General features: G+C 33.7%; 1 protein-coding gene across 1 annotated transcript; it reads right to left on the bottom strand.

Annotated features, from left to right (window-relative positions):
- Positions 1 to 2,526: 2,526 nt before the first annotated feature.
- On the bottom strand, positions 2,527 to 5,775 carry LOC105798075 (uncharacterized protein At1g10890). Its single transcript, XM_012627975.2, has 3 exons — positions 5,422 to 5,775; positions 5,031 to 5,250; positions 2,527 to 3,025 (listed from the first exon to the last, which is right to left on the bottom strand). Exons 1-3 carry the CDS (start codon positions 5,673 to 5,675, stop codon positions 2,765 to 2,767), a joined length of 735 nt encoding a protein of 244 aa, XP_012483429.1. The 5' UTR covers positions 5,676 to 5,775; the 3' UTR covers positions 2,527 to 2,764.
- Between the last annotated feature and the right edge of the window lie 9,742 nt (positions 5,776 to 15,517).

The raw sequence follows: 15,517 nt of genomic DNA, 5'->3' as shown, positions 1-15,517 counted from the left end.
TTACCAATAAGGAGATAAATGCAACTATTTTTGGGCAAGGGAATGAGAAAGCCCCTGGTCTTGACAGTTTCATGACTTTCTTCTTCAAATCTGCTTGGAGTATAGTGGGGCCTGACTTTTTTAAGATTGTTCAGTATTTTTTTTTTTTGCATCCTCCACTCTTTTAACTGCCTTTAATGCTACTTCAATTTCATTGGTTCCCAAGTGTGATTAATCCTGGCTATATAAAGGATTTTCGGCCTATTTCTTGTTGCAGCGCAATTTATAAGTGCATCACCAAGGTTTTGGTTAATAGAATGACTCTTTTTCTTTCTGCTTTGATTTCTAATAGTCAGTGTGCCTTTTTAGAGGGCGTAGTATCACTGATAATACCATATTGGCTCATGAGCTAATGCGAGGGTATGGTAGAAGACATATTTCTCCTAGATGTGCCTTGAAGGTTGATCTTCAAAAGACGTTTGATTCTTTGCACTGGGGCTTTTTGCTTTCAATACTTAGAGCTCAAGGGTTCCTTGGAAAGTTCTTGAAGTGGACTGAAGTTTGCTTAACTACTCCTCGGTTCTTTGTCTCCCTTAATGGAAGCCTTGTGGAGTTTTTTCGAGGGAGGAGAGGTATTAGGCAGGGAGATCCTCTTTGTCCTTACCTCTTTGTGCTTGCAATGAATGTGTTATCCAAATTATTGGATGTTGCTACAATAAATAATGTCTTCAAGGATCATCTTAAGTGCCTTCGAGTGTTGTTGACTCATCTCATGTTTGTTGCTAATCTTCTTATTTTTTCTAAGGGTACTATTGATTCAATGGCTGGTGTTTATTGTGTTCTTTAGCAGTTTTACTTACTTTCTGGGTTGCAACTCAACGCCTCCAAAAGTGAATTGTTTGTTGCTGAGGTGCCTCAAAAGGAGTTGGTTTTCATGACTACTTGCATAGGGTTTAAAGTTGGTAGGCTGCCAGTGAGGTACCTTGGTGTTCCTCTTATTTCTCGAAAGTTGTCTCGGCCTAACTGTGCTGATTTAACTAATAGGATTCTAGACAAGATTCAAGGGTGGTCTACTAAGCACTTGAGTTATGCTGGTAGACTGCAACTCATTAAGGCTGTGATCTTTAGTGTGGAAGCTTATTGGATTCGTCAATTTCTAATGCATAAGAGTGTTCTTAAGAAGGTTTGTCAATTTTGTCTTAGCTTCTTTTGGAAAGGGAAAGTTGGCTTGGGTCGAGGGGCTTGTGTTTGTTGGAAGGCAATTTGTTTACCTAATATGAGGAGGGCTTAGGACTAAAAAATATAGTAGAATGAAATCAAGCTTGTTTTTTGTAACTTATCCATATCTTGCTTGTAGGAGAGGGGTATCTTTGGATTGCTTGGATGGTCATTCTTAATAGGCTCCCAACTCGAGATCACTTCCTTGCTTTTGGGATTTCAGTTGATAGTTGTTGCTTTTTCTATATAGATGCTGTAGAAAGACGTAATCACATTTTCTTTGAGTGCAGTTTTTCAAGGAAGGTGTGGCAGTCAGTTTTGTGTCTTTGCTTCATTCATAGGGTTGTGGGAACTTGAAGGCAAAAGTTAGCTTGGGCAATATTGAAACTTAAAGAAAATTCCTTGCTTTTTGTTATATTCAAGCTTGTTGTGAGTGTATATTTGTGTGTGATATGGAGATAGAGGAAAAAGAGCTATTTTGGTGCATCTTTCTTGATTGAAGACGTTATCTTAGTGTAGATTAAAGAGATTGTGCAGACTCGTTAAGGAGGAAGATCAATCAATAAAACTGATCCTATTAATTTATTTGTATAGCTTAAAGTCACTATATAGTGTTTTTTTTTCTATTCTTTTGTAGCAATTTAACTCCATTATTAGATTAATGAATTTCATCATTCATCAAAACTAATAATATTAATTATAAATTTGTTTAATGTTATACTTAATTTGTTCAATATAATTTGATGATTGTGATTTTTTTGTTAGGCTTTAAAGTTGATATGATTAAAGATAATTGCTAAGATTACTTATTAATTATTAATTTTCATCAAATTAGTCCTAAAATCAATTAAACAATACCTAAATTTATAGCATTTTCATCGAATACAAATATTGGACATAAAAGTCACGAGTACCACATTAGAGAAAATGTCAAACTCATGTGCCAAATAATATATTAAGTCTATCATAAAGTTTTTAGAGATTAAATTTTGTAAGAATTTCAATAAATTAAGTTGGAAAAAGTAAATAAATTTCTAAAATTTTTACAATGTTAAAAGGAATTCAAAATTTTGTAAATAGAAAAGAATAAATTGGTAAGATTTCAATAATTTCTAATGTAGTAAGAAATTAAGTAGTATACCGAAAATATTACAAAGTTACAAGACATACAACAATTTAACATGTTACCTGCTTCATTCAAAAAAAAAAAAAACAGGTATAGAATTCAGAAGCTATAGCTCACTATGGACTCTTTTTAAGAAGCTACCATTAGAACACCCAAAAGTGAATTTCCTGCAAAACTCATGAAAGTGAAGCAAACAACCTAAATCCAAAGGAAAAACATAATCCTTGCAATTGATTTTCTCGGCAAATAGCTTACCAACCAACCATAAGAAATTCACTTCCAGTTTTCCAAGGAAGTAGGTTTTAGTTCCTTTTCTTGTAAATCAAATATCGTACTCAAGGTATAGAAGAGAACAAGGGCATTGGGGCTTGGTACAGAAGTGCCAAAGAAACATAAAAGATTGAAGATCAATACAATACCGTGATATGGTACATGTTTTTGTTATAACCCAATTCCGAATGGAACCTTTGTCCTGGACTTATTCTTACCCAACTTCATCTGCTTTGCATGTTCTTCTTCCTCTTCAAGCTTTTTCCTCCGTGCAGCCTCTTCCTTTTGCCTTTGAATCATCTCCAACTCCCGGTATCTTTCCTCCTCTTTCCTTTGTTGCTCCAATGCTTCTCGTCTCTGAGCCTCTTCCACCCTCCGCTTGTTCTCTTCAAGCATCTTATCCAGCTCTTCTCTCTCTCTCCGTGCTTGTTCCTGCCCAAATTGTTGATATCGTATCAAAACAAGACGGGGACCAAAATGTGACACAAGGACAAATATAAATTTATAGAGAAAGTTAGTTAGGCACGGGTAACACATCTGGTTCAAGCAATAGTAACCAGATCCACTTCTCCTAGAACTTCACATGGAAAACAATCTGGATTCCTAAAATTGGAATTCAAATCTTCAAGATAAAAAGGGAATCAACATCGAAACATCAAATATAAATAACAGCATTAGAAGCACAATAGCACCCTACTAACAAATTGAAGAAAGAAGCGTTAGGCTATAGTCTTATAATTTAATTAAACTTTAAGTTAATGTAACCAATCAAACTGATTATCATTGGAAGCAAACACATTATTCACTTCTTCTGCAATATATTGTCCACAAAATTTTTGTGCATGTAAAGCAATGTAAAACAAATATGGTTCCCTGATTACCCGAGTTAAACTGATAGAAACATACAATGGTCTTTTGTGTGAGGGAAGAAAACTTTTCATAGTTAGTAATCTAAATATGCCCGTACTACAAGGGGTTAAAATGAGCAAGTAACTTATGTGAAGATTATTATTTTGTCTAAGATACTATCAGTGGGAGATAGATTTTCTTAACTATCGGAGCTAGTTGGATTTCTAAGTAGAGATAGAGATGTATGGTCTGGACTTGGGAGTACACTGGATTGGACCTGGGTTGAATGACCTTAAATCCGTTTAAAAATAAATTCACTTACAATGTGTTTTAACTCTAGCAAATACATGACTGCATATCAATGACTCATATACTTCGATGTTCCATGCATTAAATAAGGGTCTCCCACATTTCCAGGAGTATGAAACACCAAGAGAGAAAGATCAAAGCAATATCATTATCTCTCACAAAGTTTTCAAGTTCACTATCTAAACTTAATTTCATGTCGTTCTTTTCATTCCTGTATAAAAACACCTTATATATAGTTTCTCTTTGTTGAGCTCAACCTTACAAACATCTAGCCTATTAGAGATTCATCTTGTTTACACAAACATCTTTATTATAAAGAGGAGGTTTCAACTTAGGCCGTTAAAAGTAGAGAAGATACATCTTAGCTTTGAAAAGATAGAAGAGGTTGCTATCTTAACCTAGATAAAAGATTGGAATTATGAAAATATCCTTCGTCCTTTAAAAGTATCAATTCAAGATAGCAAATTAGAAACTTCTTGGCAAATGAGACTAAAGAAGAGGACATAGGCACGAGATTGAACCTCCATAAATCAATAGTATTTGATCTTTTATCTCTATTCTTTTATTTGCTTTAATTGCTTATTAAATTAATTTTTAAGTAAATTGTTCAAAAATCTCAATCACAGTTTTTGTACATTATATTCTAGATTAGTTTGAGACATCAATTTTCTACTTGTTGACTTAATCACCACATGAGCCAAGAAACCCCATCGCCACCATCACCATCATCATCTCAATACGTCAATTACAAGAAGTACCAAACGCCATAGGAGATCTAAGACCAAGTTTATAGGACACTACTATGTTGCTTTGACTCTCCAATTTTCTTGAAATACATATTGCCCAATACTCATGTCAAATGCATTTCCAGACATGGATATGGGAATATGATCTCCAAGACCCACCCACTCTACCCAAAATACATAGAAAAAACATATAAAATCGAATATACTCATTTCAAACACATTTTTGTACCCAATTCTCACCCTCAAGTTCAAGTAAAATAGGTATATATTATAACTTGAAATAGCAAACCAACTTAACCAACCACTCTTTTACCAAGAAATTTTTAAGTGATGAATCTCATTTAATGAATCAAGGCATACCATGGATCTAATATCTATGTGGGACATTCTTCCCAAACGCTTTCTTATTCCAAAAAAGTCACTAATATCAGCTTAAATTTTGTAGTCTAGAATGCAAATCCAAATAATATAAGAATACAAATGGAAGAACATTTGAGTTAAAAGAACAAGAAGGAAGGGGTGAAGATGCTTACCTGTTTAAGCCTTGCCTCGGCAAGAGCAGATTCCTTTTCTTTTTGGAGTTGAGTGGAAACATCATCGAACAATTTCTTACGCCCTTCCACTACCCGTCTCTCTATATCTAACTTAACATCCTCCGAATTCAACCTCTCCTCAACATTTTTCTGAATTGCTTCCTCCAATCTCTTCGCCGTCTCTTCCTCTAATAATTTTAGTTCAGCTTCTTGATGAAGCCTAATTACAAACCAAAGCAACAAAACTAAACGATTACATATGAATATGCTCAATGATTTAGCCATATACTAGATTTTATTAAAATTTGACTTCACGTTGTGCTCTATTGTTTTTGCTTTCGTTCAAAGTAACAAAAATAAAATTCGAATTAAAGAAAAATAAAAAAGATACCTATTGTTTTTGTTTTGAGGGATGGGAGGAGGTGGGGAGGGAGATTTGGGCAAAGGAGATAAGGAGGTTCGCCGGCGGTGTCTCCTCGGAGTCGGAGAGCGACTTTTTCGGCGTCGATGAGATGGCGAACGGCTTCTGCGGCGACGTGGAGAGGATGAACGGCTTCTCCGGCTGTGCTCTCTTCGGCTACGGCGGCTGTGCCTAGACCGGTATGACGGAGACGGAGACGGAGACCGAGATAAGCTTCGAGGCATTTCAACTTAAGAAATTTGTACAATGTCAAAGGCGAAATCAAGAGACAACCTGACTTCTGCTTGAAACAAGTCCTAGATAATCAATTAATGATTATTTATTCTTTTTAAAGATAACTAAATTTAAAAAATAAAAAAATAAAATAACTATAGTACTTCCGGGGCCTAAACCTTCCTTTCTATGGCTCTATTGATGGTAAAAACTGTTTTTTTAGATTATGGTAGTGGGCATTGTACTGTATCAGTTGATGTTGAAATAAAATTCATGCTAGAAAATTACAATTTTAAAAATTATGTTGGTTTGTCATATTTATAATAATAAATTTTTACCGAAAAGTATTTGTGCTTTGTGTTTTCAATCGAACCAATCTTCTCCGCTACTCCCGTATCACAAATCGCTTCGCTTCGAGTGTAAGCTTGAACAATCACGAATCAAACATAGATAATTTTATTACTTCTGATAGAATTTTTAGCTTTTTTTTCGCCGGCCTTTTACTCTGCAGCTCACTCTCTTTCCTTATTTATTTTACAAGTTACTTTTGCTTCATCTCTCATCTCCAATATTTTTTTTATATTGGGTCCATGTTTGATAAAAAAATCCGTTTTTGATCCATAATTTTGGTTTTTGTTTATGGTCTCTAATCTGGGTTGTTTGTTGGGTTCGTTTTTCTCCTTTGGGTTTTCTTTTAATCTTTTCTTTTTTCCCCTTTTTTGGTGAGTTCGATGAAATATTTGGGGGGTTTTTTCCTGTTTTTTATTTTCTTTTCTAGAAGGGAGTATTACTGAAAGCATGCACGACCATGAAGTTCCTACTTCTAAAGGCAAAAATTATGCTTTGCTTTGCTTTAAGGATCATAATATAAAATTTGCAAAATCTAGGTTGCTGTTATTATGTTCTATCAGATCAACAATGTTTAAGGGTGCTTAAGAAACATTGCTATTGTTAATTTGGTTTCACAGTTTGCCTTAATGGCGGTTGATCATGTTCCAGTTCTTGTGACATTGCAACGAAAAGTTCACTGATTTCTGCAAAACCATTGCAAATGTCTCCACTAATTGTGTTGATTTGTTACTCAACTTGTGTTGTATTTTATTTATCTCGATTGCATAACTTGGGGGGCCAGTCGATGCTTCCACTCATCTGCAGTGACCTCTATAAGATGCATCTCTTTGATTTGAGGGTTTCATTACTTTGAGATCATGTTTCTTGAGTAGCACTGTTTTGTTTGTTCGTTTCTCCTGTTGGTGCTTGGGTGGATTATGCAGGAAAAATGAGATGATTTTCAATTATCATTATCGATCTAGGATTGTTAATTTTTATGTTTTCGAAACGAAACCTAGTATTTGGTTTGCAAGCCTTATGCCGATATTTCAAGGCAAATATACTAATCATTTTTGCAGTTGAAACAATCTCTCTGTGTCCCGTGATTGACCATTGAATATTTTAGTTTGGAGTGTTGAATATAATCTTTCGTGGTTGAACTTGATTTGTAGTTTTAACATCTTCTTATGCTATCCATTATGGGATAAACATAATCTTTGGATATTCTAGTTTTATGATTTTTTTAGTTGAATGATTTGCTATCATTTTTGTGACGCCCTCAACCCGATCCGATTCGCCGGATCGGAATCTCAGGTGTTACTTAAATACTCATAACTAAGTTTCATAAATTATTACAACTTAGAATCTCCCAACCCAAAATTTCAATTGAATATAACAATGAACAATTACCATTATTGTACAAGAATTTCTATTACAAAGACTTCCAAGCAAACCTCAAAACTTAATTACATTAAGGTGAAAATCTTAAGTAATGTTTTTGACTACATTTATCTCACTAACTCACTTTGTATGCATAATAGCCCGCCCTGCCACTTCTTTGGCGCAACTCTGGTGTCGTCTGTAACAACCCATTTTTTAGTAGTGTCGGAAATAGTAGTTTCGAGGCCACAAATCTAACGAGTGAGTCCGTAAATATTATTATTTAATATTTACGAGTCAAATATAGTAATATAATAAATTTTGATTTGATAATTTATGTTATTTGAATGAATAATTAGGTTCAAGTGGTATATCCCTCAAGTCAAGTGGTTTTAGAAAGTGAGGTATCGGGACCTCATTTCTTTAAATTGAGCCCATAAATATTTTTATTAAATATTTACAGAATAATTATATAAGTGTATTGAAATTTGGTTAAGAAATTTTAACATTTAAATAGTTAATTAAGTAAAAAGATTAAATTATAAAAGCTTCAAAAATAAGTTCTATTAGTTAAAGTTGTCAAATAGTTAAGGAAAGATAAACAAGTGGGCTTAAATGGTAAATATCCCATACCATTAGATAGTGGAAGTTGTGGCTTGACATTTGGTGATATTGCGTTTATTTTTAAAGGTTAATTTTGTAAATAGGTATTTGAACATTTAAAACAAAAGATGACAAATTTCATTGTCATCATCTTCTTCCTTTAATTCACCATAGCAGAACCCTTCATTAGAGAATTAGAGAGCTTCGGTCAACATTTGTTCATGCATGGTAAGTGATTTTGACCATGTTTTTAATGAATTTTATGTTTTTGAGATCGTTTTAGCTTAGTTTAACTAACTCGGAGGTCAATTTGTAAAACTGTTAAAAGTTTAGGGACTCACCAAGAATGAGTTTGGTTGTGTTTTGAATTTGGTTGATATAATAGTAAGCTTGGTTGTTGAATAAACTTATTTTGTTAAGTGATTTTTGATGAATTGGTGTTTAAGGATTTATTTTAAAAAATAGTAAAATTTAATGATAATTATGTGAAATGGAAGAATAAATGGGCTGTTTGTGAATCTATTAAAAATCAGCTAGCATGATTTTTAGTTTAAAATAGTGAATTTGCAAGTTTTGGGATTAGAGACTAAATTGCACAAAAGTTAAAATGTTAGTGGTAATTCAGTAAATTCACCTTAAAATGGATTATAGGCTTGAATTAGTTATTTTAATTTATTTGAATTGTTTAATTGAATTAAATTACTATTTAGACTAAGATATACAACAACCGGACTTAAATCGTGAAAAAGCTAAAGTTTTGGATTAGTTCTCGATTAAGTTTTTACAACGGTTGTAGTTGAGGTAAGTTCGTAGTCCTTACACTCGAACTTTATTTATGCAATTAGTTTGATTATTAGTTAATTTGATAGTCAATTATATGTATTCAAATGATTAGTATTTTAAATGTAATGTTATGGAAATATATATATATGAAGATGGTTATGGAGTGGGTTATAGAAATTTAATATAGAAGATTAATGTAAAGGATTTAAATTATGAATTGAAGAATTGTGGAATTATGTAATTATGTATGTATTTGTCGGTTTATCCGGCTAGTGCTGGGCGCAAATCATTATCGGTTTATTCGACTAGTGCTGGGCACACATTTGATATCATCGGTTTATCCGACTAGCATTGGGCGCAACTGATTGTTTGTTTATCTAACTAGTGTTGGGCACACATTTGATATCATCGGTTTATCTGACTAGCGCTGGGTGCAAAACATTGTTGATCTATTCGACTAGTGCAGGGCACACCTATCATTGGTTTATCCGACTAGGGCTGGGCGCAAAACTTTGTTACGATTTATCCGTCGGGCATCGGGTGCCAATAACAGGTTGATCCATGTTGATGATGTATAAATGATCTATTGAAGAAGGTTGAAAAGGATATAAATAAAAAGGTCAAAAAGATATCAACGAAAAAGTCGATATCTCATCTTTCAATTATTCGCTATTCAGGTAACATGTTTCGGGTGAGATTTGTATCACAAATAGGAATATGAGATGAATGTTTGACTAGTATAGTTCGGTGATGAATATAAATGCATTGTTGTAATTATATGTTTCATGAGTCTTTAAATATGTTAATTAGTTATGTTTGTGGTGGGTTTAGAGAGTAAAATGGATATATGAGTATTTTCTAAGTATTCGATGTTATTTCATTAGGTACATCTGGTAATCAAGGATTAATGGAATGAATATGAATATATGTATGGAATGTTACATGGTTATAATTTATAAATTGAAAATTAATGTTGCGAAGAATTGATATAGGATTTGATGATGGTGAATTAAGTGCTGAATGGAATTTGGAAGGAAAATCTTATTATGCACGTTCAAGATTGGTTGTATTTATATGTTTTTTTGATTTATTTGCTAACTTTTGAACGTGTGTGTATAAAAATGAAAGATGTGCAATTGACATATAAATGGATTCATGTTTGAATGGTTTAAATTTTGTATGTTCGGTAAGACTAAGTTCATGTCATACGAGCTTACTAAGCTTAATGCTTATGTTAGTTATTTCATTTCTTTGCACGTCATTGGAAAGCTCGATCAGTTGGGAACATCGTTAGAGCACGATCACACTATCAATCGATCCGTTTTGGTGGTTTTTGAATGTTTTAACCTATTTTTATAAATGGCATGTATAGGGTTATATGTTAAATTGGTATGCTTTGGGTTGTGCCAAGCTTTGGTATGTTTTAATATCTTTTGTTACTGATTGTGCATCGTCTTTTGAAATTAGGAAAGAAATGGTTGATTGACATGTTTTTGGTTTATTGAAGTGATTAAATGATATATGTGCTTTGGCATGTAATAGGTGTTTATCTTGTTTGATCACATAGTGTATTTTGGCTCTTCTTGTGTCTAGTAGTATATATATAGTTTGATTTGAGTTGTATATGTTTAAACTTTTATAAATATGGTCGTTTTAATTTTGCCTATCTAAATTGGTAAGTTTTGATGGTATAATTTGAAAAGAAATGGTCTTTTGGTATTCATGATATATGATTGAGATATGATATTGTAATTTAGTTCATGAATAGCTTTGGAGTGTGAATTGGAGAGTCTATTGATGACATATTGGTTTGTCATAGGTTGAATGAGAATTTGACATGTTTTTTATCCTTTGAATGTACTTTTAACCATGTGAAATAGGTTAGATATGGTGCGCATCGGTATGCAAGTAATTAAATTTGAAATGGCTTGTTTTAGGGGCACATTTTGCTGCACACGGGCTGTCACACAGCCGTGTGTCATATTAATTTAGGTGCATGCTTCACACAACCCGCGACATGACCGTGTGACCTAAGTCAGTGAGTTACACGGTTTGACACACAGGCTGGGACACGACCGTGTGTCCCATAGTTCAAATGCTCATACGGCTTGGGCTATGTCACATAGCTTGGCCACACGGCCGTGTGACCCTTATTTTGAAAATTTTCAAGTTTAGCCTAAAATTTTTGATTTGTTTCGAATAAGTCCCTGATTGTTTCCAAACTATTTTTAAGGCCTTTAAGACTCGATTTTAGGCTCGAAAAAGTAATTATGATATAATTCAATTATGTTATCAAATGTTAATATATAAATTGCATGTTAATTATGTTTCCATGTTAAATATTCTGTTTTGTACAGTAATGCTTCGTAATCTTGATCCGACGACGGAGACGGGTTAAGGTTCTTACATTGTCCCTTCTGGCGTAGACCCAAATCAACATTCCTGTAACATAAAATACAGAGGTAAGTTCATGAGAAATTAATGAGATAAACACCCATTTATCGGAACCGTTTTAATATTTCTCATCTAGTAATAAAGTTCGTCATCATTGTTCTTTTTTCTTCAACTTGTCTCTAATGAATACCTTCCTAGAGTGTCATTCTTCGTACTATAGATGTCACCCCTAATTTCTGAAATCATGCCTTACTTTCCACATCTTGATATATTACTCATGTTATTCGCCCTACACAATTGTGATTCCTTAACCATACCCATTTCAGAAGCCTATACAAACAAAATACTGTTATTCTTACTTACATACTCTAAGCCATAATTTCTTTGAAATCCAAGCATGCTCTCATACACAATTAAAAGATACATTCTTTAATTATACAATTTGATTCTTTATGGGGAATATCCCTTTTTCTTATGATAATTACGGATAGATAACCTTATTCAATTTACCAGACATAGCATTTACCCAGATTTGTTTTTCAAGTCTATTTAACCCATATTCCGAATTCACCATATGCTCTGGCGCATTCTAGTTTCTCTGTTCTTATCTTAAGACCATGCAAGATCCACCCCAACAACTCACATGTCACTCTCCACAAAGAAAACTCATTAGATTATCTTATTGAAAGTGTAGCTTAATATGCCACAAGGGTTTTTCCTTCAGAGTTCATCATGCCTACCGCTCATTCAGAGTTCGCCAGACATATTATCCATTTAGAATTCACCATACATAATATCCCTTTAGATTCTGACAAACATACTATCCCTTTAGATAGATGCCACAAGGGTCCTTCTTTTGTGTGTGCCACGAAGGTGTTCCTTTCATCATTTGCCACAAAGGCTTTCCTTTCCTTAAATCGCCGCAAAAGCTTCCATCTCATTAATTGCCACAAAGGCTTTCGTTTCATAAATTTCCACAAAGGCTTTCATTTCATAGATTTCCACAAAGGCTTCTATTTCATAGATTTCCACAAAGGCTTCCATTTTCTGGCGTGTTCACGATAAGGATCCGCCTAGACTCATATTTATTTAGGTTTGCCTCTCATTGTCCTGGGTCATGCAGAGAACCCATTAGGTAATAACATTCCTTTAGTTCTTTCCATATGATGACATAGCCCACCAGTTATGGTCTTACATAATATGGTGCCATGACCATGGGCTTTCCTTTCAAAGATCACATTTAAAGTCTTGACGGACCCTTTTAGACTCCACCGTAATGAACAGACAGAGACACTTAACAAACCTTTCATGCATTAGCACCAAACTTAACATACATCTCATTTTACACATTCTAGCCATGCTCATTCAATAATATCTTCGACTCTAGATTTCTTATCACATGCTTTATACTTATCAGATTCATACCAACAATATATGCAAATATTATCCAACATTCATATATTAGCATATTCATCATACCATCCCTTTTTAGTTTCAAGTCACAATTCATACAATCTTTCACAAGAATATCTAGAATGAACAACATACAATAACATAAGTCAACTTCGGGACTCACTTGACACTTACGAATAGTAGCTTGATCTCCAGATCCCAAACATCCAACATGAAAACCCTTCAATCACTGCTTTTGATATATAGGGGTATTGTTAAAACTCATTCATATAACTTTTATCATCATCTGAAACATAAATAACCTCCATGCAACACCTTATTCCCTCACCTTACTATTTATGCACATAAAACAGACTTATTCTTTAAGAAGTCAACATGCAAGTCCATAATACTTACCCAGGATATGAAACAACCCCTCGCATGAACTCTGTTCCTTATTTTCAGTTTAGCAAGAAATATCCTTGATCAACTTCAAAGTAAGTTAGCAATGGTGCTTTCAAATAGAAAGAAGAAGATAACTCCCTCTCTTCTTATAAAGCTCACGTCAATAGATATATAAAACTCATTTTCTCATAGTGGAACATAACATGTGTAACCAACTTTCAAAACTTCCCTATTAGTGGCTTACAGCTGTAAAGAAATGTATACAAGGATCCAAAATCTTTACGTATCCCTGAGTTATCCCTTTGTTCAATCCTGATCATCTCGTTAGAACGTAACTAGCATAATAACTAGACCAACTAGACGTACCTTACCTTTGGCGATACCCTCATCACCCACGAATCCTTAATACTCCTACCAATCCCCTCTTTTATACAAATCCACACATTTTGAGAACAATCCTTACCTTATACTCTATCATTAACTATGCGCCCCAACTATCTGCCAAAAGCATCGATTAAGCGAATAGGATCCCGCCACACTGATTATTCTTGTTTACTCGCCATCTAGAGACCCGCCAAAACTGGGTTTTACAATTATTTTTAGTTGAATGTTTATTTTTAGTTTCTCACTTATGTTTTTTTTGAAGTTTTAACTTGTTGTAAAGCTCAAAAATCTTTTTGGTTTGTATTGTTTATTGTTAATGTTGGCTTTGTTAGTTTTTGATCTCAAATACAAATTGAAATTATTTTTTGTAATGATCAAATATTTGTGTGACATTATTTTATGTAGATGAACCGTAATCAAGACCATAATGCAATTGTTAGGGTCATGGCTTAGGGTTAACATTTCTATGTTATGTATGTTTATTGTATTAAAATTGTTATTTTTAAATGTTGGTTGGATATGGATATTGAAATTAGCTTGTTGGATATTGAAATTATTGAAAATGTAAATTATTAATGTAGAATGGGTAAAGACAACAAAAAGGGATAATAAAGCAACTTAGGTGGTGATAACTTTTGAAAAGAGTTATATTTAAGGTCTCTAAATAGAATTAATTGGTTGTAATTAAGTGAATACATTTTCATTTTTAGGATATTTTTAGAACATTTCATAACAAAGCTTGGATTGTGATATAATGGTCATTATTTGTTACTTTTATCATTTGGGGAGGAAATGTGTGGTTTTGTGTTAACACAAGTGTAGCAAGAGCAAGAACATGAAGAGGGAAAATAAAGGAAGTGAAATATTTCCATGGAAAATGGTGAAATTGACTGCTAGCAGATTTGCCATGGTAATTCTGAGAAGATGACTCAGCACTTTATCTACGTCATTCTCAGTCAGCTGTGCATGCACCAGAAAATCCAACCTGAAAAGTGTAATGAAAAAAGTATGTTGAGTTGGGACGTATCTACCTAATAAAAGAAGGAGAGAGAAGAAACAAAGGAGAGGAGAATTTGTATGAGAAAAAGACTGGTGACAACAATCCTTTCTTTGCACAGAGAAAAACTCCATTGGAGAATTTCAAAGAAAGAAAGGGTAGCAGCTAAAAAGAGTAAAATACAGACGTGAAGAAGGGGAAGAGACATCTATCCTGGATTCACGTACGATCGAAAGATAAAAGACAAGCTGGAGTGTGGCGAGAAATACTGTAGTTCTGCCTTTAGTTTTCCTGATTTCTCATGATTTAAATTTCTTTAAACGTTGATGAATGATTTAAATTTGGTGTTTACTTTTCCACCCATGTACTAAATCTTTTCTGGGTTGGAGTTATTTGGGTGGATGTCTATCATTTTTAATGCTTATTGTTGACACCATTTTTTTGATGAAAACGGGGTCGACTTGGATTTTGAAAATGAAAACAAAAATGGGAGTCGTCAACAATCCTTTTTGATAAGGTGTGATCGGGTCACCTTGAAAAGTAGTTGTTTTTAATAAACGATTTGATTTTATTAAAACAACGGTTTTGGTCCACGAAATTCAAAAAAATAGGTTCGGGAGTCGGTTACACATGAGGAGGGATTAGCACCCTCGATACGCCCAAAATTGGTACCTAGTTGATTTTTTAATGTCTTAGTGTCGAAAAACTGAAAACTTTGAAGAATTTTAAAAATACGATCCTAAATAAATTTTGAATAATATGAATTGGAATTTAAGATTCTCTTGTTCCGAAAGAATATCACATCCAGCACATTAGGATACGATATTTTAAACTCTCAAAACCAAGATTACCTTATCGTTTCAAAAACCTATACTTTGAAACTTTAAAAGCGTATTTGGCTATTTGGCTAAAAGAGAAATCGAAACCCAGCACAACAATCCTTTTCTTCATTCTCGCATTAAGATAAATCTCAAGATCTCTTCAAAAGGATGTCTCTTCTATCTCCCTTTTGCTTGATCCGGGTCGCGACTCGTTAATCATTTATCCTCGTGACACTCATTGGCTTCTCTTTAAGAAAGTTCAGAGGCTCTCGAATAATATTTTTCATCTTGAATCCTCGGACAACGGAACAATAGTTGTGTGTTCCTCCATTAAACTATCATCCTTCTCTCGTTGTGTTTTCTC

The sequence above is a fragment of the Gossypium raimondii genome, chromosome 9 (assembly GCF_025698545.1).
Source record: "Gossypium raimondii isolate GPD5lz chromosome 9, ASM2569854v1, whole genome shotgun sequence".
Lineage (NCBI taxonomy): Eukaryota > Viridiplantae > Streptophyta > Magnoliopsida > Malvales > Malvaceae > Gossypium > Gossypium raimondii.
Note: the sequence above shows the minus strand (reverse complement) of the source record. Positions and strands in the feature narration are given on the sequence as shown.

Excerpts from the sequence above, each read along its gene's own strand:
- LOC105798075 (XM_012627975.2), bottom strand. The coding sequence starts at position 5,675 with ATGCCTCGAAGCTTATCTCGGTCTCCGTCTCCGTCTCCGTCATACCGG. Across the intron at positions 5,251-5,421 it reads CCTCAAAACAAAAACAATAG|GCTTCATCAAGAAGCTGAAC; the intron begins GTATCTTTTTTA and ends GTTTGTAATTAG. Across the intron at positions 3,026-5,030 it reads CCGAGGCAAGGCTTAAACAG|GAACAAGCACGGAGAGAGAG; the intron begins GTAAGCATCTTC and ends CAATTTGGGCAG.